The sequence below is a fragment of the Lontra canadensis genome, unplaced genomic scaffold (assembly GCF_010015895.1).
Source record: "Lontra canadensis isolate GAN:19392208 unplaced genomic scaffold, GSC_riverotter_1.0 scaffold7, whole genome shotgun sequence".
Taxonomy (NCBI): domain Eukaryota; kingdom Metazoa; phylum Chordata; class Mammalia; order Carnivora; family Mustelidae; genus Lontra; species Lontra canadensis.
This window is the reverse complement of record NW_022631001.1, coordinates 37,555,008-37,577,717: the sequence shown is the minus strand read 5'-3', so window position 1 is coordinate 37,577,717 and position 22,710 is coordinate 37,555,008. Positions and strand designations below refer to the sequence as shown.

The 22,710-nt window shown below is 45.2% G+C and overlaps 1 protein-coding gene across 2 annotated transcripts; it reads right to left on the bottom strand.

Annotated features, from left to right (window-relative positions):
• Positions 1–4,400: 4,400 nt before the first annotated feature.
• Positions 4,401–22,447, bottom strand: LOC116865431 (calcitonin receptor-stimulating peptide 1-like). 2 transcript variants are annotated; one of them, XM_032853703.1, is made up of 7 exons: positions 22,384–22,447; positions 16,557–16,632; positions 6,885–7,057; positions 5,805–5,899; positions 5,371–5,514; positions 4,822–5,006; positions 4,401–4,558 (listed from the first exon to the last, which is right to left on the bottom strand). In XM_032853703.1, exons 2-6 carry the CDS (start codon positions 16,564–16,566, stop codon positions 4,847–4,849), a joined length of 582 nt encoding a protein of 193 aa, XP_032709594.1. In that variant the 5' UTR covers positions 16,567–16,632; positions 22,384–22,447; the 3' UTR covers positions 4,401–4,558; positions 4,822–4,846. The 2 variants fall into 2 exon arrangements, with proteins under 2 accessions (XP_032709594.1, XP_032709595.1); XM_032853704.1 differs by lacking the exons at positions 16,557–16,632; positions 22,384–22,447 and having other exon boundaries at positions 5,805–5,906; positions 6,885–6,986.
• Between the last annotated feature and the right edge of the window lie 263 nt (positions 22,448–22,710).

Here is a 22,710-nt window from a genome sequence, read left to right as displayed (position 1 = left end):
TCTGTCGGGTTTTGTTTCACATAATTTGAGGCCATGTTGTTGGGTGCATGTGTGTGTATTACCAATATATCTTCTTGACATTTGGTTCCTTTTCCCATCACATGACACCTTTCCATTTCCACTAATTTTTTTTTGCCTTGAATTCAATTTTGATCCCAGATTATGACCTTATTTCAATTTATTTTTGTTCATATTTGTCACTTATCTTTTACTACCCATTTATTTTAATCAATTCTGAGTCCTTCTGTTCTAAATGTTTCTCTTGTGGAAAAAATATTGTATTTTTTTAAAAAGATGCAGCAGATAGTCTTGGCTCTCAATTGGTGACTTTAAGATACCACTATTCTAAAACTATGTGAGTATTTATTACTGCCATCTTTTCTCAATTGTGCATTCACTGGATATTTTGGGGTTTTTTTTTTCATGCTTTCCATTGAATAGAACAGATCCTCTTTGGGTATTTAAAATTCATACATTTAAAAAATTGACAACAGTTGCCTTAATGTAAATTAATGTAAATCATACTTACGAAATTCTTTCCTACTAAACACAAATATCGTGACCATTCACATATTCCACCTACCCAGCTTACACAATAAAACAAAATTATCCTGGGTGCTAACTAAACACCCTTCTTATTGACATTTTGTTCCCACCCTGTAAAGTTACTTTTTTTAGAATATGATGTTTATTCTCCCTATGAATGACTGTATACATGTGTAGGTTTTGTACAGTAATGTTAGACATGTTTTAAATGCAAAACAGTATCATCTGGTATCTGTCCTTCGAAATTTGCTTTATTTTGTACTCAGTATTATATGTGATGTTGCTCCAGGTCGGTACATATACCTATACTCACTGCTCTATAGTATGATGTATGTATTCAGTACGAGAGAAAACCGCTTCATTATCTACAGTAAAGATGATCCAGTTTCAGCAGCAGGAGATTGAACCAAACACAATGAATATTCCTTAAGTCGATTTTAGGGAAACAAAATGCAAATGAACTCATAAAAAGAAACGAATAAAATTGCTAATTTGGACATTGAGCAAATCGACACAAAGCCCAAAGTCTCAGTGAGAGGAAAAACAAGCTGTGGTACCAAAAATACTTCCACCATCTAATGACCCCTGTATTAGTCTGGCAGTCATTACCGAACAGCACAGGCTGGACAGCTCAGCAGCAGACATGTACTGTTCTCAGTTCTGGGTGCTGGACTTGTGAGATCAAAGTCCCATCAGCCTTGCCATGTGGTGAAGTCTCACTTTCTGTCTTACAAATGGCCATGTACTTACCATGTCCCCATCAGGCCCCTTCTATGCGTGTGCATGGAGAGGGAAAGAGAGGGATCTCTGATCGCTCTCTGTTCTTATAAGGACACCTGTCCTATCAGATCAGGACCCTATGCTTAGGATCTCACTTAATCTTAGCTGCTCCCTACAGGCCCTGTCTCCAAACACAGTCACATTGAGGGTTAGAGTTTGTGAGGGAACACATTCACTTTATAACACTTCCGAAGCCTATATACCAGTCAGCTTTTGCCACTGCAATATTACATATAAACAACCTCAAAACTTTCAGGTTTTACAAAGGCAAATACTTATTTTCTTGGTCATGGACGTGTAGTAGGGATGAGGATGATCTCAGCTGATGTTGGCTGCATGTGGATCTAGACCACAGGTCAGGTTTAGGTCCACAGACCTTGTTTTGGAGTCCAGGCCAAAGGGGCAAAGGACACCTAAGCATGTACATTTCTGGGTGATGGCAGTATCACAAGAGCGCAAAACTCAAACACACAAACACATTTCAGGCCTCAGCTTTACCACATCTACCAACATTGCATCAGCCTAGTCAAGCTACTTGGCTAAGCTCAACATCAAGGGGCGGGGATGTCCATTTCACCAACCATGTGACCAAGGCGAGACTGCTCATCCTACCATGGCATAGTGAAGACTTGGGAGCAGTAATTCAATCAGCCACAGCATATATTCTCAAGCTCTGAGTATTTGCCATGATCTTAATGATACTACAGGACATTCTTCTGCTCTAATGGCCCATGTGGTTTTGAGTCGTAAGGACATATGATGGAGTCCAGCAAAAGTCTTCTGTTGTTCCATGTTGTGCTTTGATTCCTTACCCACTCCTTACCTAGCTTCTTAGGGTTCTGTGCACCCATGCACCGTATGTCATGGTTTGAAGGTTTGTTCATTAGTCACTTGCACTCTGTGAGCTCTGAGTCAATGGAGAAGTATCCAGAATCTGGAGGGAATTCAGTGCAGTATTAGCTTAAGGATTGGTGAAGTTGCCTTGGATCCCAGACTAAGATGGTTTCCCAGCTATTTCCCCTTCCAATTTGAACTTACTTACCTAGTCTTAGGTATCACTCCTAGAGAGCACCCTGCCTGTCTGCTTTGTTTACAGTATGGGAGGAAGAAAAGCTGGTCAGATGAATCTGGAGGAGGGAAACTATAGGGCAGGAAGGGTGCTCAAACCAAAGAAACAGGCCTTGTGGAGGTGTTGAGGCAGGAGGCAGAGTTGTTGGTGGCCATTGCAGAAGCATCCAGGCATTTGAAGGGTTCACAGTCCAGGTATCTAAACTGCTGAAGATGAAGGCCCTTGGACAGTTTGTCCTGAAGAAAATCAGGCTGAGCAGGGACTTGAGAATTGACCACAAACATAAAAGAGGAGACATAATTCCATTCATTCTCTCATTCATTCAATAAATAAACATTTGAGTGCTACCTTGTACCAAGCTTACTGTTCTGTGTATTGAGAAATAAGCTATTATCAAAATAGTCATATCCTTGTTCGTGTGGGATTTACAACATTTATGGAATGGGTTACAAATACCACACTAATTAAAAAAGATAAACTCTAACAGAAGGTAGTAAGTGGTAAAGAGAAAAAAATAAGGCAGAAAAGAGGGTTAAGGTGTGTTGGCAAGGTGAGATACAATTTCAGAAAGGATGGCCAGGCCAGATGACATTTGAGTGAAGATCTGGAGGAAATGGGGTCACGGGATGGGGGGCATTTTGTAACAGGTGCAGCAGGCACAAACACTAGAGGGGGGTGGTGCCCAGGTTTGTGGATTGGAGCATAGTAAGAAGGCCAGTGTGTGAGAAGGAAGTACAAGATGAGGCCAGGCCGGTCATGGGGTTGGGGGGAGGGGTGGGGGGGAGATCAGTGTGGACCTTAGAAGCCGGTGCAATGCGCCAGGGGTTTACTCCATGGGATGGGGAGTCAAAGGAGTACTTTGTGCATAAAAGAGACATGTGGGTGATTTCCAGAAATAGTGGGTGACAGTGTGGAGGATGGACTGAATGGTAACAAGGGTCATAATTCAAGGGGCTCCTGAAAAAAATAACTAGTCAGTGGGTAGAAGTGGGTGACTTTCCAACTAAACGATCTCACCAAACTGACCATCCACAGGTGAAGCTGGCTGCACAGTCATCCTGGGAGCCAGTCAGCAGCATGGCACTGACAGTCCCAGCAGGTGCCAAGGATGCTAACACTGTGAAATTCCTACATGAGGTAAAGCATTAAACTCAGACATCCCAGGCTCTTTCCAGTACCAGGCATCTCTGATGCCACTGCATATATCACCCTACTCTCCACCAGTTAGAGTGTCCCTTCAGTTCATCCCTGTACTCCTAGGGCCTGGACTAGAGTCCACATAGCAGCCACTCAATGAGTACTTGTTAAAGGTATGAATGTTTCTGTTAAACATAGTACGGGTTTTAGAGCAACATGCTTTTCTTCTCCACACCCCAGAGGATAAGAAAAGTTGGACTGAATGGTACCTGCTGACCTTTCCTGGCCTGTCAGTCTGTGGCAGCATCTCAGACTCTGAGCCACTGTTTCTCAAGGGGTTTGCAGGCTATGGGGAGGAGGAGGGGTGCTGATGGGGAGGAAAGGCAGGGCTGGGCAAGGGCAAACCTGAGTCAAGAGGAAGTGCACAGACAATCTCTGGGCTGGGGACCAGGGAACTCTGCAAATAAAGGGGAATTATCTTTGAGATGTATAGAGTTCTAATTCCAGAAAGGGATACTGAGGACCCATCCCATCCCAAGCATGTTGCCTTTGCTTCATGGTCAACCTCGACAAAGCGTTCACAGGTCTTTAGGCTTTCTGGGGAGAAACACCATAAATAACAGTAGGGACTCCTCTCAAATGTGTCAAAAACCCTTTCTTATCGTGATGAAGTTCACCAGTGACAACATTTCTTCACAGAGTTCCATGCAGGCCCCACATTTATTATGTGCCCCCAGACACCCACCAGGCAGCTACTCCCCATCCCCCTGAGGGTTTGCAGGATCGCCAACATCCATGGGTTGGCTCACAGGGCCCATCGTTGCTACCAGATACAGACATGCTGTCATACCAAAAGATGCACACTAGGTAATTGCAATAATTTTATTTTTTTTATTTAGATTTAATTTATTTCAGACAAGAATGTTTTTAATATTAAGCATGCAGATGTGTGTGTTTTCCATGCTCCTTATCCTATGAGTTGCATTCATTTTAAATTAAAGGAAATAGAGTTCGCTTCATGGTGACCTAGAAAAAAACAAATAACCAGAATTTAGTAACTTATTAATTGTGAAAATATTGACATCTGTTATCTCATTCAGTCTTTATATTAATCTAGCAAGTAGATACTATTGTTGCCCTTGATTCACAGATGGAGAAACTGGCTCAGAAAACATCTCTGACCCATGGTCATACGGCTAACAGAGGGCTCTCAGAGGCTTAACATATGGACTGCACCCCTGCACTACCCAGGTTTCCATCCTTCCACCAGCCACTAGAAGGGCAGTCACCTTCTTCCGGGAGCACTTCCACTGCTTAAGCCCTAAGCTCCCTGCCATGGCGATTGTAGACTTTGAATCCCATGCTGGTAGGTAGCAGGTTGGTGTTTGCCACACTTCCGGCTCTGCTCAGCAAGCCTCCCAGCCAGTGGGCCACACAGGTGGCAGAGCTGCAGGATCTCTTCTGGACGGTGACTCTAATTAGCAAGATGGAAAAAGAAGAGAAGACCTGTCAGTGAGAGGTCACACTTACCAGTCCTAACTCCTCTGATCCCGGGAAGTCTCCTCGGTGCTGCCAGCCCAACTGCTAGAGTGGGGGATTTCATACCTTCCCTAACTGCTTTCAGAAAGGGATATTTTTCTGTGAGCTCTAACCATCGTCTCTGTGACCTCTATTTTCAGTGGAGCCTTAGAATCCCGGGACCCAGGTGGAGGTGAACCATGGCAGGGTTCTCGCCTCCTTCCAGCCGTGTTCTCTCTTACCTCTTGGGATATGCCTTCCTGGCCATGACAGGAGGGAGGGGATGCCCTGAGCTGAGCCAGGGGTGGGGGAAGCCTCACCTGGAGCCCTCAGTCTCCTGCTCCTGGGGCAGCTCCTGGGCCTTCATCTGCATCTGCACATACTCCTTCATCACTGCAGCCAGCAGGAGTCGCATTTCCTCCTCGTTGCGCACATCAGGGTCTGTAGGACTCTCCAGAGCAGACCTGGGGAGGGAAAGAAAACCCAATACAAGCTCTGAGTCCCTGCCTGCCTCTCCCCAGAATAAGCATCCAGGCTTCCTGGTAAAAACAACAGAAGCATAGTGACACTCAATGTGTTGTATGAAATTCATTGCTATTTTTCAATTATGGGCTACACATCTGTATATGAGAAAAAATACACACTTCCCTGTTGTCCCTCTCACCAGTTAGCAAACTTTCAGCACACCAGAATTCTGAGAAAGACATAGTCTGAGCAGTGGGAGGGGGGTGCACTCCTGGCAGGGCTGTCTTACCTGAATGGTGCCGCCTGGAGGACGCCCACCTGGTACAGGGCCAGGATGCTGAGAACCAGGAAAGGAGAGAACTTCCAGAAGCCCATGATGCTTCTCTGTAAGAGAAGAAAGAGGGAAGAAAGACGTCACCTTATGCGCCAGTCTGAATTCTGTGAGCCCAAGGACCTGGGCTCTAGTCCTGCTTCTACCTCTAACTCCCTGGGATGACAGCTTCAGGCTGGGCATGTTATTCCCTTTATGATTGTTTCCTCCCCAGGAAAGTGGATGGCTGAAAGATCCAGTGAGCCTGTAGCATGCATAGTTTAGCAAAGAAGAGCTATCCTAGCAGACCACTGGGTGAAGAGGATTCTGTCGGGAGCCCCCTCCCCACCACCGGGCACACTATCAAATTCACATCCTGGACAGGTCTCCACTGAAGATAATCTCTGAGCACCCTGTCACCAAGTGGCTCTCCTATCACAACCCAGAACTGTCATCCCTGTGTGGGGCTTTTGCTCTTATCTGGTGGGGCATGGGGAGGTCGATAAAAGGGAATTATCTCTACCGATGGAATCTTAGAGAAACTGAAGAAACAAATACTGCTTACCTGCTCCGCACTCTGGCAAAGAATTCCCTGCAAGAACCAGCTTAACAGAGTCTTAAATTGGGGTTAGGTCTTAAAGCAGAGAGGAAAATGTCCCAGAACTCACTAAAAGGGCTTGCTATCCAAGGCTGCCTTCCTCTCGGTCTTTGAGCCTATTTGCCACCCACTGAGGCTGGCCAAAGTTCCGAAATGATTTCCCAGGGACCACTAGGCACAAACAGGTCCGTGAGCACCCCTGTGCCCCGCTGTGCACACGGTATCTGTGGAGCTCCAGTGTCCCAAAGCAAGTGCGACAAGATCAGCGAACTGAAGTGGGTCTCAGTGCGCAGTGAAGCAGGAAGTCCCGGAACTGAGACTGGCCAGTGTTACCTGAGGCAGGAGCCTGCGATGAATCCTGGAGTAACGGAGAGCAGCTACAAGAAGGACGAGTGCAAAAGAGAGAGGGAAGAAGAGGGAGAGATAGACTCACACAGTGAAGCGGGAATCTCGGAACTCACCTGGAAGCAGGTGGCTTGGAGCCCAGGTGGTGGCAGCTGTGGCAGCGTTGGCGTCAGGCGATGGCGCTGTGGAAGTCGCAGGGACTCTTGAGCGGAGCAGTGGCTCTGCTGCCTCCCAGCACCAGGAGCAGCTCTTATTCCCGCTGCTCTGGGTCTGGGGTGGTCCTGGAGCTCTGAGCAACCAATGAGAGAACAGATCTCGTACCCTGATGGATTGTGTCACCCATTTACGTCCAGAACCTAGAACATTCCGCAGGACCACCCCACTTGTATTTGCATTGAGGTCATGATGGGAGTGGAGGGAGGGAGAGGGACGGTGGGGACCAGGAAAATACCCTTAATAGGAGCAGGAAGTTGAGGGCGGTTTGACGTCAAGGTAAATTTTACCTGTTTAGTTCCATTGGGTTATGAACCTGTGCCCCTCACCAACCCAGCGGTGCAGTCCTATCGGATAATATCCAGGAAGCAAGACGTCCCAGCTCCCCAGGTCTGACCCTAGATTCCCCCATCCAAGTGAGGCTTGGACAGTTAAAAACTTGCAGCAGCGTTGACTCTGGGCACAAGCAGGGTGTCTGATTTGGGCAGCTGGAATCACAGAGGGGCAAAGCACATGGGAAGCAAGAGATGGGAGTGATCTCAAGAACTTTGTCCATAGAACTCAATTCCAGGGGGTACAGTTAAGGGGAGTTAACTGTACCCCTTGGGGCACCATCATCTTTGAAAAGGGGACCATATATATTCCTGGATTCAGAACATGTTGTCGTTAGTAGCCATGTGCCTGTACCCCAGCTACAGAGGGATTTAGAAGAGCTCAGGCCCAGAGAGGGATTCTCTGAAGTCTAAATCACAATTTTCCGGCTTCCCACCTTGTGTGGCTTTCTGGATTCGTGCTGGGTGGTCTGGCCTGTAGTTTAGGAAGAGCTGGGAGCCCTCCTGGGCCTGAGCCTGAAGGTGTTAGGCACCGCTGCTTCCCAAGCCTCCAAAGGGACTTCTAGCCCTTGGTCTCCCTCTTCTGCCATCCATCACCTCTGGCTCCTCACCCCGTTAGAGCCATTTGTCCAGTTGTCCCTTGTTTCCGGCTGCTGTTTGTCAAGTTGTTCCCAGTGTCCCGCAATCCCAGCCCTGTGCCCGCCGTCCCCGCACTTCCGTCCTTCACTAGAGAGCGGAGCAGGCTTGAAGGTACTGAGGAATCAGCACAGACACTAAGCTCACACGCAAAGCTTTCACACAAACTCATTTTGTCTCCAAACGTGTGCGCATTCCTCGGAGCACAAGCCTGTGACGGGGTCCAACACACGGTGCATCGACATGGGGTCATGAGGCTCATGCTCTGAGTCTCTCTCTCATGGGATCGCATACACACAGGGCATGGTGATATCTGCTGAAATCATATCACTCTCAGTTGTAAGTGTGCTCTCACATGTGGCGCCTCTGCTCTCTCCAGGACCCGCCAGTTGGAGGGCTTTAGGACCCCTCCAACATGATCTTTCTGCTCCCTGCTTGCTTGGAGGTCCTAGGTCCTGACTTGCTTCCCTCAGCACAAAGAGTGCAGAGAAAGAGGTTCTTACTGTTCCCTGGATCTCGGAGTCTGCATGAAGCATGTGAGCCTCAGCCTCCACATACTCTCCCCAGGCGGCAAACGTGACCACGGCGGCAAGGGGGCCATAGTGGGAAGCGTGTCTGTGGCGGCAGCCGGGGTCCACGCGGCAGCGGTGGTCCTCGCGGCAATCATGGTATTGTAGGTGCAGTGGGTGGGAGACGACATCCCGGGGCTGTGCAGCGCAGGCAGAGACCCCAGTTATGTATGTATCCCAGGCAGAGCGGAAATAATGCCCGGGTTCGCCGTACGTGATCCGGGCAACGATGCGCCCCTCTCCTCAGTCCCCACAAGCTTTTGCATTTCATAATGCACAGCTAGCTGCCTTGGGTCACATCTCCTTCCCTTCTAATTTGGTGGCCACCGTCAAAGACATTTACTTTGTGAGATGCCTGTGTGCAGCTTTCTTTCATCTTAACTCCCGGTGCTGCCCCACCGTGAGGGAGAAAGTTCGGGACTGGGGATCGATCGGGTATGTAAGACGCACTCTCCTCGTGGTGGACTGGCAAGGTGGCGGGTTTTTAGACGTCCTAGTGTGAACCGCAAAACCATTCTCTTCTGAGTCCATCCTTGATTTATCGAGTCAGTTCTAGGAAGTTTAAACCTTCACGCGTGCGGGCTGCTTAGATTATGTCGGGCTATCCTGGAACCTCTCTAAATTAAGGCTACCCAGAACACGCTCTAATATATAATTTGCCAAGGAAAATACTGATTTCCAAATAGTCGTTTGACTAATTTGCACTTGGTTTTGTAAACTTATTTCATCATTTGGTGTGAGGAGGTTCACAGTGTTGGACTCCATCCCCATCGGGACTCAGGCACTACCTCCCCGCCAGCGCCCCTCCCCCCGCCCCGCTGCCTGTCTTCTGCCTGGTAGCCGCGACCACCATAGCTGCCTGAACAGAGCAATGTTCCTCCCAGCTGCGGGTGCCTGTGTACACAGGTTCAGGGCTAGACCAGAGCCAGCACCAGGTCTTACAAGATCATCTTTCACAAAGCCCGGTAAACGCTGCTTCCTGGAGGGCAAGGCAAACAAACCCAGAAGTGCATTCTCAAAGAAATTTAGAAGATGGCCGCTGACTTCCTGATCACCTTCCTAGGAGCCAGTTCCTGCTCTCTAGGCACTGTCAGGGAACACCTACCATGGTGGAAGGCATGTGTAAGTATAACTAGGACTCCGCGTGCCTCACCCAGATCACTGACAAGACTATGTTCATGAGTGTGATGGATGCCTTCACCATCCCGGTGCCTTGGGCAGAGTAAGACCCCCACCACTCCCAAGAAGGACCATGGCTCTCTCTACTAGTCCTATTTGAGGTAGTCTGAAGTCTGTGCTCCAAGTGTTCTGGCCATTGTCCACGGAGGACAAACGGAAGGACCGTCAGTTGGTGTTCTTGGGTCCTGTCTGTCTCCCGCTTTGTCTGGGTGGGGCTGGAGTCCCCACTTACATTTTCCTGTCCTGCTGCGGGTGGAGAACTGGTAGTTTCAGCGAGTCAGGAATCCTCTCTGTCCCCGACAATCCTCTCAACCTTCTTGAATGAAATAAAGAGAAAAAAAATGAATCAAAACCATTTCCCAGTGAGCTCATGCCTAATTATCATGTGAAGCCAAATTAGATCGTTCTTTGTACCCATCGCTCTGAGACAGGCAATCCTTGAAACTTCTCTGGGCTTCTCATGGGATCCCATGCACACACAGCATGATCATGATCGGCTTTCATCATACCTGCAGTAATTGTCGATTTTAAGTGCGCACCCTAAAACGCAATTATGCAGCACCTGGACCCACCCAACTGGAGGGTTTTAGGACCCCTCCACCTGATCTTTCCACTCTCAAGCTCCCCTGGAAAGTCCGAAGTCCTGACTTGTTGCCTTCCGCACAAAGAATGCCTAGAAAGAAGCTTCTCACTGTTGCCTGGATCTCCAAGTCTGAGCGCGCAGCGCACAATCCTCAGCCTCTACACACTCTCCCAGCGCGACTGCAAGTGAAGCCTTGCTGTTGCATTGGCAGCCCCCAGCTGCAAATCCCCCCACCCACAGGGCGGGCTGTGAATGTGGTTGGTGAGGCTGCATCACGGGGCTGTGGATGCAGGCGGAGACCCCACCCAGGCAGACTAGCCCCAAGTGTGCCGCGAGTGACGGGAACCACGGTGCACCCCTCTCCTCGGTCCCCAAAAGCTTTAGCACTTTAGGGCACACCGCCTTGGGCCATGTCTCTTCCCCTTCCCCGTTGGTGGGCTCTACTTGGGGATACCCTGTTTCCAGGATGACCTCATTCAGCATTCCTCCTTTTTAACCCTTGGTGTGGCACTGCCATGAGAGAATAAAAGCTCCCGCCTGGAGAACTCTGTATAGCGTAGGTATACTGGCAAGGCTTGAGGGTGGCGGGGAGCGGGGAACCAGCAATAGAAGAGCTGGTTAGTAGGATGCAAATACACATGGGCACAGAGGAAAGGAAGGTGAGCTGAACAAGGGACAGGGCTCAGGGTGGTGGATCCCAGGCTCAGTGCATCCTGGAGGCTGCACACAGACAGCCCCTGCTCAGACCCTGTCTGGGACTTTGGGGCTCAGCAGTTTAGGCCTTGAGCTTTGGCCATAGGCTTTCCACCTGGAGGTGCAGGGCTGAACTGATGAGGGCGACATGGCAGAGACTGAGTGGCAGGGAGGTTGGCCTCTGCCACTTGAGCCTCTTGTAGGTGACTGTTCTCAGGTGCCACATCTTTTCACAGAAAGGATTTCCACTCCAAGACTCGAGGTTTCAAGCTGAAGAACCCTGTGAAATCATTTGTAAATATACGTGTCCTGGGACTACACTTTTCTGATGAGAGATCCAACCATACCTTTCACCAGTGCAGTGGGGACTGCAGCGTGGGTAAGAAAGGACTGCTCTAGTGGCCAATTTCATGGCCACCTCACTTTGTAGGCTCAGGACTTTCCCTCTGGCTGCCCTGTGTGCCTTAAGCCTTCCAAGCCAACATTCATTCCTCACTCTGAGATCTTTGGTGGCTACAAACATGGGCTGGTGGTGTGTGACAGTAATTAGGGTGTGTACCCAGAGGGTGCTAGGGTGACTTCCAGCAATTTCAAGCTTTACTTTGTCAATCTCTCTACACTTACATCAAGGGAACAGTGTAGCGAGCCCAGAAAGAAAACCACGATTCTATGGTTGCTTAATCTATGACAAAGGGGGCAAAAATACGCAATAGGAAAAAGATTGTCTCTTTGACGAATGGTGTTGGAAAACTGGACAGCTGCATGCAATAAAGAATGAACCTGGACCAAGTTCTTATGACATACACAAAAACAAACTCAAAATGGATTAAAATGTGAGACCTGAAATCATAAAAATCCTAGAACACAACACAGGCACTAATTTCTCTGACAATGGCCATAGAAACTTTTTTCTAGATATCAGAACTCAGGCAAGGGAAACAAAAGCAAAAATAAGCTATCAGGACCATATCGAAAGAAAAATCTGCTGCACGATGAAGGAAACAATCCACAAAACCAAAAGAAAACCTACTGAGTGGGAAAAGAGATTAACAAATGATATATCCAATAAGAGTTGGTATAAAAAATATATAAAGACCTTGTACAGCTCAACACCAAAAGGTAAAGAATCAAATTTAAAAATGGGCAGAAGACAGGAAAAGACATTTCTCCAAAGAAGACATACACATGGCCAACAGAAACATGAAAAGACACTCAACATCATTAATCACCAGAGAAATATGAGTCAAAACCACATCAAGGTATCACCTCACACCTGTCAGAATGGCTCAAACCAAAAACACAGTAAACAACAAATGTTCACAAGATTTTGGCAAAAAACAGCCCTCGTGCAGTGTTGGTGGGAAAGCAAACTGGTACACCCACTGTGGAAAACACTATGACATTTCCTCAAAGTATTAGAAATATAACTGCCATGTGATCCAGTAATTCCATTACTCTATGTTTACCCAAAGGATATGAAGACACTAATTTGAAAAGTCAAATGCACCCCTATGTCTATTGCAACATTATTTACAATTGCCAGATATGGAGGCAACTCAAGTGTCCATTGATAGATAAATGGATAAAGAAGATGTGGTATATACACAGTGGAAAATGACTCAGCCATAAAAAGGAATGAAATCTTGCCATTTACAACAGCACAGATGGGTCTAGATGACATAAGGCCGAGTGAAAGGAGTCAGCCAGAGAAAGATAAATACCATAGGATTCCACTCTTATGGGTAACTTAAGAGTCAAAGCAAACAAAGAAAAAAACAGAAACATAAAAATGGACTCTAAAATAAGGAGAGCAAACTGGTGGTTGCCAGAGGGGAGGTGGGTGGGAGGATGGCTGAATAGGTTCTTGTCGTGATGAGTAATGAATAGAATTGGTGAATCACCATCCATACCCCCAAAACTAATAAGTAATATGTAAACTGTATTATAATTATGCTAGAATTTTAAAAATAATAAAAATTAAAAAAAATAAAATAAGGCTCCCTGGGTGGCTCAGTCAGTTAAACGTTGAACTCTTGACTTTGGCTCAGGTCATGATTTCAGAATCCCGAGCTCAAATCCCCCGTTGGTTCCTCACCAAGTGTGGAACCTGCTTAAGATACTCTACTTCTGGGGCTCCTGGGTGGCTCAATGGGTTAAAGCCTCTGCTTTCTGCTCAGGTCATGATCCCAGGATCCTGGAATCAAGCCCCACATCGGGCTCTCTCCTCACTGGGGAGCCTGCTTCCCTCTCTCTCTCTCTCTCTCTTTCTCTGCCTGACTCTCTGCCTACTTGTGATCTCCGTCTGTCAAATAAATAAACTCTTAAAAAAAAAATACTCTCCTCCTCCCTCTGCTCCTCCCTGCTCACACACTGCCTCTTTCTAAAAATAAAGTAAAATAAAATAAAATAAATGTCATTTGACCATTTATCCCTTGATTTTATGATCTTGTTTCATAACATTATACCTAGAAATCAGGATAGATTGGAAACGATCTTGTTTGGAAACACAATTTCATGGCAAGCTGATAAACCCGACTTGTAACTTGCATTTTGCATTATTTTAAGTTAGATTCCTGCACTTTTTCATTTCAAGTTTTTTAAAAAGATGATTTACCAGGGTGTGCCAGAGTCTTGTACCTGGTTGAAATTCTTTTTTTTTTTTTTTAAGATTTTATTTATTTATTTGACAAAGTGAGAGAGAGACCACAAGTGGACAGAAAGGCAGGCAGAGAGAGAGGAAGAAGAAGGTTCCCCGCCAAGCAGAGAGCCCAGTGCTGGGCTGGATCCCAGGACCCTGAGATCATGACCTGAGCCGAAGGCAGAGGCTTAACCCACTGAGCCACCCAGGTTGAAAATTCTTATGTGAGTTTTTAATGCATTGAGGAGGAGGATGCCTAATGGATGACTCCTTCAGTTCTACACAATCTGAGTAGGAACGGGACTCAGGAAACACCAAAACCACAACGACAACTATAGCAGACTAGCCACAACACCACAAATTCATTCTCTTCGGGCTGGAGGCATCCCGAGTTGTCAACTGAAAATGATTGCACTGCCTTCCACATGTAGGAAACATGGAAGCTGCCTAACAATGAAAATTTAATTGTCCTAACAATGAAAAGCTAAAGAGACTGGGGGGGAAAGAACAACTCTTCTAGATCTTTAAGAGAGGTTAGCACAGGGCAAACCTTTGCCCCTAAGATTGGAGAGACAATTGAATACAGGGAGTAATGTCTTACCAGAACCAAGGCGCAACAAGGGCAGACCTCAGTGCTCGGAGCCAGTGCTGGGCCAGGATAACCTGACTGTGAACTGGTGAGCTGCGGGAGGCTCGGTGTGGACAACTCTGAGAGTTAAAAGCTCCAGGGGAGGGGTGCCTATGTGGCTCAGTCAGGGAAGCATCCGACTCTCCTCCGTTTGAGCTCAGGTCAAGATCTCCCTGTCCTGGGATCGAGCCCACCCCCACCTGGGGTCCTCACTTGGTGTGGAGTCTGCTTCAGACTCTTCCTGCCTCCCCCTCTGCCTCTCTCCATTCCCACTGTCTCTGTCTGTCTGTCTCTCTCAAATGAATAAATAAAACGTTTAAAAAACCGAAAAACTCCCGGGGCACTCACTCATAGGGGACTCACCACAGATGTGACTTTTGCATTTTACCCTAAGAACTTGACCAGGTTCTCACAGTACACATGAGAGAAAAGTCCACTGGTGGGATTCGCCTCCTGGAACTAGACACCTCCTGGAGTAATAACAGAGAAAAACCTCCTCATGTTCCCAGAGAGGGAGGGCAAAGGAACCATTTTTAATATTCCAGAGCTTCTTCTCTAGAAGTCCTGCCCTCAGGACAAACCAGTTAACCAGAGCCTAAAGTGCTGACATATTATCATGGCCTAATCAACTGGGGTGCGGTGGGAGGGAAGTACCCAGTTATAGTCACCTCTAGCCTTCCAATAGCCAGATAACCTAGAACCAAAGGGATGACATCACTGGATTTTAGAATAGACAAAGCATGAGAAAGACATTTATGGCAGGAGGAAGGAATGCGATTTTGTGTTCATGGGGTCTTCTGGACTCTCAGAGTAGGAAAATAGGAGAACCCAGCTGACTTTCCCGCAGAGTGGAGTCAACTTGCCCTGGGGGCTGCTCTCCCAACACCACAGACACCTTCTTTGCTGTAGGCACCAGGAGAAATTCCTTCTGATGAAGGACATTTGGAAAGCAGGCAGGAACAAGGGGTCCCCACTCTAAGAGGAAACCACTCTTAAAAGGGTTTTACACCACCCTGGAAGAAGCCCTCTACCCTTCTCCATATGATAGACAGGTGACAAAAACCTGATTAGATGTCAGGCACAGGGAGGGTTAATCAGATTGAAACAGCCTGCCAACAAGCCCATAAAAATTGGAGGATAGACCATGAGAGACTGTGGACTAGCAGAAACAAACTGAGGGTTTTAAAGGGGAGGGGAGTGGAGGGATGGGTGAGCCCAGTGATGGGTATTAAGGAGGGCGTGTACTGCATTGGAGCACTGGGTGTTATACATAAACAATGAATCTTGGAATACTACATCAAAAACTAATGACATACTGTATGGTGACTAACATAACATAATAAAAAATAAATGGGAAAAAAAAAGAAAGGAGCACCTGGGTAGCTCAGTTGGTTAAGCAACTGCCTTCGGCTCAGGTCATGATCCTGGAGTCTCAGAATCAAGTCCCACATCAGTCTCCCTGCTTGGCAAGAGAGAATCTGCTTCTCCTTCTAACTTCTCCCCTCTCGTGCTTGCTCGCGCTCTCTCTTTCTCTCTCTCTCTCTCTCCTCTCACTCTCTCAAATAAATAAATAATCTTTAAAAAAAATTTTTTAATGTAAAAAAAAGAAAGAAATTCCCTCAAGTCACAGATACCAGCTGCCTTCCAATAGAGTATGCATTCCTCCAATCCAAAAATAAAGAGGCATTTTTACTTTTCCACACACAAAAAATCTAGACTTAGAAACTCCAGTGGCAACCCCTTTGGGTCCCCTCCCTCCTTAGGAGCTTTGTACTATCACTTTGCTGCTATCTTTCAATAAAGCTTGCTTTGCTGCCCACCACTCTGTCTGGTCTACCTCTTCATTCTTAGAAGTGGTGTGACCAAGAACCATGGGCGCGGACAAAGAGAAAAATTCCTGCAACATTTCCAAGGTCCAGAGACCGTGTTTACAGTACCTTTGGCTGCCAGGAAAAAAACTGAGTGCAGTGGAAGAGAGCCAGGTCATTCTGAGAGGTGAACTCAGCTGGTCTAGGAATTACTCTGGCTGGGTTCCTCTTAGATGATTAAAATTCTCCCTTGAATCAGACCACAGGATGCAGAATGGCTCTCCTCTCCCTGGCTGAGAACACTGTTCCACCAAGAAGAGAGATGGAAACAGGAACCTTCCCACTATACTGGAAAGCTCCTTGCAGAGGTGAGTCCCTTGGGGCAGTGTTCAGGAACCATAAGGTGCAGTTAAGGGGATTTCCTCTCTAACTGGAGTTGTCTAGGATTGGGAAGAGTCTGGCTTCAGGTTCTTATGCAAGTGGAGTTGAGTCTTGGCTCTGTCACTCACCTAGTGTCATTGAGCAGACGATGCACCCCTGGAGCCAGTGTTTCTCACCATATAAAATGCAGATAGTAGTAACTACCTGGCTGGAGTAAAGATATTTCATGTTAAAAATCAGACACATTGATTGGCACAGCGCAGATACTTAAGAACATTGGCTATCATTATTACTTATCAAACTACATTGGCCCAATACGCTCAATTAAATGCAATCAGTACATAGTCCTCTGCCTTAAGAGAGCAATGTCTTTAATTCTCAAAATAAAACCAACTGCCAAAGCCATGGCAGAAGGAATCTGCCTTCCCCAAACCTCTCAGATGCATGCCTGGGCTCGTTGCAGGCTCACTATCCAGCAGGAAAGATGATAATTTATTGAGCACCTGGCACCTTGCCTTGCATGAAGGAGGCACTCAAAAGTGATGGCTTGGGGTGCCTGGGTGGCTCAGTCAGTTAAGAGGCTGCCTTCGGCTCAGGTCATGATCCCAGCATCCTGGGATCGAGCACCACATCCGGCTCCCGGCTCAGGAGAGAGCCTACTTCTCTCTCTCATCTGCCTGCTGCTCTGCCTACTTGTGCTCTCTCTCTGACAAATAAATAAAATCTTTAAAAAAGAGGGGGGATGGCTATTTTATGGTGATACCAAAAGATCACCCTTTCAAATGCCAAGTTATATCAACTCGTATGGAAAACTAGATAAAATGCTTTGCAAAATAAAGGACCAGAGAGCCTATAGACTCTGCACGCAAACCTGTAAATTATGGTCAATAACTATAAAAAGGGTTTTGGGACATCTACACAATTCATCTGTACTGATGAGGAGAAAAATGGGGCTAGCCAGAATTATGTGTAAACATGGAGCAAATAGATACCAAGTGAGCATTTACAAATAATGGTCAGAGGCTTCACGGTCTTCTGCAACAACAGCTTCAACTAACTTGTGCTCAGGGCTACAACGGAAAGCAGCCAAGCAGGTGAGAGCTGTGTGTGAGTGCAGAGCCTACAGACAGGGAGTGAGAACTCGGGCATGGTCACTGTGACAGCAATGAATTGTTGTGACACTTTCAATCCAGAGGTGAGTTTCTTGGTCTCTTCTCTGCAGCTTTGTCTGATTTAAGGGAGGTCTGCAGGCAAGGGGACAGCTGACGAGTGGATGTTCTTGCAGTTTCTTCTTTGATGAGGCAAAAGACCAAGTCCACTGTGTGGGTCAAGGCCAGCGATCCAGGCTGCCATCTTGTGAGGGGTGTGTCCCTGGATAACTGTGCTCCCAGGACAAAGCAGAAACTGTGTTTCTATTTCCAGGCAAATATCCTTATAGCTGGTGTGAAATCAATCAACTTGCCGATGTTAGATCTTGTACTGACTGCTATAACACAGAGTCAGTCTTCAGCATCAAAGACCCAGAAGACCACAAAGGCTCTTTGGAAGCCCTTCAGCTCTGGGCCAGTTGTCCTCAGCGCCCCATGAAGCAGTCGTCAAACACAGGTGAGCAATCAGTGCCCAACTTCTCTTCAGGACCAATAAGCACCATCCATAGGAATTCCCAGTTACAATGGGGATGTGAAGAATAGTCTCCCCAAGAAGCCCAACGGCCCAGCAGAGACCCAGAAACCATGAGCGAGAGTGATTCCTCCTTTTCATTGCTTTGCCTGTGGCAAACCTAGGAATAACTTGTTACTTTTGCCTCAGAACTTCAGGAGTTTTCACTGGCCAAAATACCGCCATGAAATGCTTTCTGTTGTGTTTGTAGGAATAGGAATACCAGGTTCCTAGAGGAGATGAGGCAGAATAGGAGGTTGTTAAGAAAATGTATTCCTACTTCTGTCATGTGTGTTGAGCATGAAATGTTTAGACTGGCCGTCTTTCATTTTATTTTTATTCTCTGCAGTCCTTCTGGGTGTGGGATAAAGTTAGATCATATCTAGTCATTAAATCAAGTATAGATCATATTAGGAAAGTAGTTCTACTGTACTTAGCCTCTTTATATGTTTAGAAAATAGTACCATTTAACTAAAATAGCTGTAAGGCTATTTTATATTTTTGACTTCTTAAAATGGAGTAGGAGGTGGATATAAAAGAACCAAGAGCAGATTAAGGACATTGTGTGATAGCAATTAGATTTACTTAGAATTTAGATGGGAGACCCCAAGGATGATTATTTTACTTTTATGGCAAAGACCAGCTATAGACCAACTATATCCTGGTAAATTCTTCCAGAAGAACTAGTTTTTAAAGAAGCCATCTTTTAGCCACGTACAAAATGGGACTGGTTTTCTCCTGAGCCGTGTTCACTTCGCATGTTTTAGAGCTCGTGCTTTTATGAGAATTTTATTCCCTTACATTGCTTCATCCATTCTCCCCAGTAGACATGCTTATTCACATCTGTGAGAGTCCTGGTCAGTTTTAAAAATAAAAGCTACGCATGGAGGTTCCTCAAAAAGTTGAAAATAGAGCTACCTTATGACCCAACAATTGCACTACTGGGTATTTACCCTAAAGATACAAACGTAGTGATCCGAAGGGGCACGTGCACCCGAATGTTTATAGTAGCAATGTCCACAATAGCCAAACTATTGAAAGAACCTAGATGTCCACCAACAGATGAGTAGATAAAGAAGATGAGGTATATATATACAATGGAATACTATGCAGCCATCAAAAGAAATGAAATTTTGTCATTTGCAACGACATGGATGTAACTAGAGGGTATTATGCTTAGCGAAATAAGTCAATCAGAGAAAGACAACTATCATATGATCTCCCTGATATGAAAAAGTAGAGATGCAATGTGGGGGGGTTGGGGGGTAAGAAGGGAGGGAGACAAACCATAAGAGACTCTTAATCTCACAAAACAAACTGAGGGTGGCCGGGGGGTGGGGGTGTAGGGAGAGGGTGGTGGGGTTATGGACATTGGGGAAGGTATTGGCTATGGTGAGTGCTGTGAAGTGTGTAAACCTGGCAATTCACAGACCTGTACTCCTGGGGCTAATAATACATTATATGTTTATTTAACATTTTTAAAAATTAAAAAAAATAAATAAAAGCTACTTATAGATGTTTTAAGTAGAATGGAATTTCACACAAGAAACTAAAGTGTTAAAAAAAATAACGTCTATAGTTCTGCCTTCCAATTCCACAAAAGACATTTAATTGGACAAAATTTGCTCTCAGACAGCAGCTTTAAGAAAGTGTGGGAACAATTATGCCTTAGTTTTCCAAATAACTGAGAAGATTAAAAGGACCCTGAGTGTGCTATTAGCATTTCTGTCATAATAGCCAAGTACTTTGAATATTTCCAATGTGCCAAGGATACGGCTTAAACCAAAGGAATGAATGTCTAATAATGGAATTCATCTATCATTGAGAGAAATTTTTTCCTCTTAGCATTGGGAGAGCTCTTCAGATCTTAACACAGAAATGATTTATACCACCTTTGCATTTGCTCTCCTGGTACCTTATGGTTATGATTATCCAACAGCAGGCATAGCCCTGGTTTAACCTTTCATTTTTTACTGCCTATGAATGCAGTATATCTGCATGTATCATTTTATCCTTGAGATTAGGCATTAGTTTGTCTTCTCTCAGATCCTCACTCTCCTTCATTTTGATCAAGCATGAATGCACATAATGGAATGTATAAAGGGCACAAATTTGTGTTGGCTGCATTGCTCTCTGCTGGAAGAACATTGTAGGGTGAGGTCCCAGGGCTAGGCTAGGGCCCCAACTGCCCAAGGACTGGCAGGAGCCCAGAAGACACTCAGCTAATGCTACCCCTCAAAAGGAATCCTGGAGCATGACTTTTTTCATAGTCTTTGAAAGAGAGAGACTGAGACTCTTACACTTTTTGTTATTGAATATTTGTTTTTAATTCATTTTTCTTTTCCTTTAGTTCTAATTATTTTACCAGAATATCCACTCTGGGCTGATTTTCCAGGCTATATCATATATTCTTTCAACATGTGACTTCAAGCTGCCTTTTATTTCACAATGGGTTTCTTCAGTGATTATTTCTTTATATTTGTTCTGTTCTCTTCAGCAGTTTTGGCTTTGTTCCTCAGGAATTTACACACAAATATGCGCACGCACACACACACACACACACACACACACTTTGCTGAAGTTCTGTGTCAATTGCTCTAAAATCCTTTTTCATTTCTTTCATATTTTTAAGTTAAAATTTTCTTCCTTCCCATTTTGTGCTTCTCTTTATATACTGCCCCTGGTATTTATTAATTTAACATATTGCTTCAAATTTAGTTTCCCTTTCTACAATATTTTTATTTCTCACACTTTCCTTAGTTTTCTTTCTACTTATTTATTTGTTTGTTTGTTTTATTAACATACAGTGTATTATTTGCCCCAGGGGTACAGGTCTGTGAATCATCAGTCTTACACAATTCACAGCACTCACCATAGCACATACCCTCCTCAATGTCCATAACCTAGCCACCTTATCCCTGCCTCCCACCCCTAGCAACCCTCAGTTTGTTTTGTGAGATTAAGAGTCTCTTATGGTTTGTCTCCCTCCCTTCTTACCCCCCAACCCCCCCACATTGCATCTCTACTTTTTCATATCAGGGAGATCATATGATAGTTGTCTTTCTCCGATTGACTTATTTCGCTAAGCATAATACCCTCTAGTTCCATCCACGTCATTGCAAATGGCAAGATTTCATTTCTTTTGATGGCTGCATAGTATTCCATTGTATATATACACCACATCTTCTTTATCCATTCATCTGTTGAGGGACATCTAGGTTCTTTCCATAGTTTGGCTATTGTAGACATTGCTGCTATAAACATTCGGGTGCACGTGCCCCTTCGGATCACTACCTTTGTATCTTTAGGGTAAATACCCTGTTGCACAATTGCTGGGTCATACAGTAGTTCTGTTTTCAACTTTTTAGGGAACCTCCATGCTGTTTTCCAGAGTGGCTGCACCAGCTTGCATTCCCACCAACAGTGTAGGAGGGTTCCCCTTTCTCCGCATCCTTGCCAGCATCTGTCATTTCCTGACTTGTTAATTTTAGCCATTTTGACTGGTGTGAGGTGGTATCTCATTGTGGCTTTGATTTGTATTTCCCTGATGCCAAGTGATGTGGAGCACTTTTCATGCGTTTGTTGACCATCTTTTCCTTGTTTTTTAAGGTTCATTTTCAAATCTTCATGCTTTCTTTTCTCTGTTAGTATTCTTTCTGAGTTATTTTGATTCCAATTTAAGTTGTCCTTTTATATCCTCTACTATTTTCTTAACTTCTTTCAGCTTGTTGATTTACAATATTAGAATATAGTTTTCCTTTATTTTATCATGTCTTTCTGGTGTGTTTACATTATGTGAAAGAATGTTATTCTGCTTCTAATTAGCCCTTTTTTCTGATAATAATATTTTTTTTAAGATTTTATTTTTAAATAATCTCTACCCTCAATATGGGGCTTGACCTCACAACCTGAGATCAAGTGTCACATGTTCTACCAACCGAGCCAGTCAGGCACCCCTTTTTTATTTGTCCTGGTTCCCATTGATAATAATTTTTAATGTGCTCAGCTGCTTTTCTTTCTTATTGCTAATATTTCAGCGAGATGAGTGTTTTGTACCAGAAGGAAACCAGGATAGTTTTCCTAGCTTCCAGATTCTAGAGCTCCCTTTTCTCTCATTTATTTGAATTGTTTAAAAATACTGTACTTTGTGAAATGTGCTGTCTCCTTCGGCTTCTTCTTCCCTTCGCCCCTATTGTTCCTGCTTAATATAGGGACTCTGTCCTGTAAGTGAGACTTGGGTCCAGAATCAAGATCACCCCAGTACGTTCTGACTTAATGAAATCCCCTTGCACTCACCTGCAAACTGTAGTCTACAAAATCCTCTTAGTATGGACTGCTGTTCTCTGGGAGACTCTTTCTGCAATGCATATAAAGACAAAAGATTTCTAGTCATATCCAAATCACACACAATGAATAAGGGAAAAAAAACTTACCCAATAGAAAATGTGCAAAGGTTACACACAGGCAATCTATAGAGGTGGAAACCTGATTGTCAACTAAACCTACAAATGGTGCTTCATCTCACCTGTAATTGGGAATGCTGATTAAAACATGAAAATGGAGTTTCATCTGGTTCAGCACTAAGGACATTACAAGTTAATACAATAATTACAAAAGAGAAAA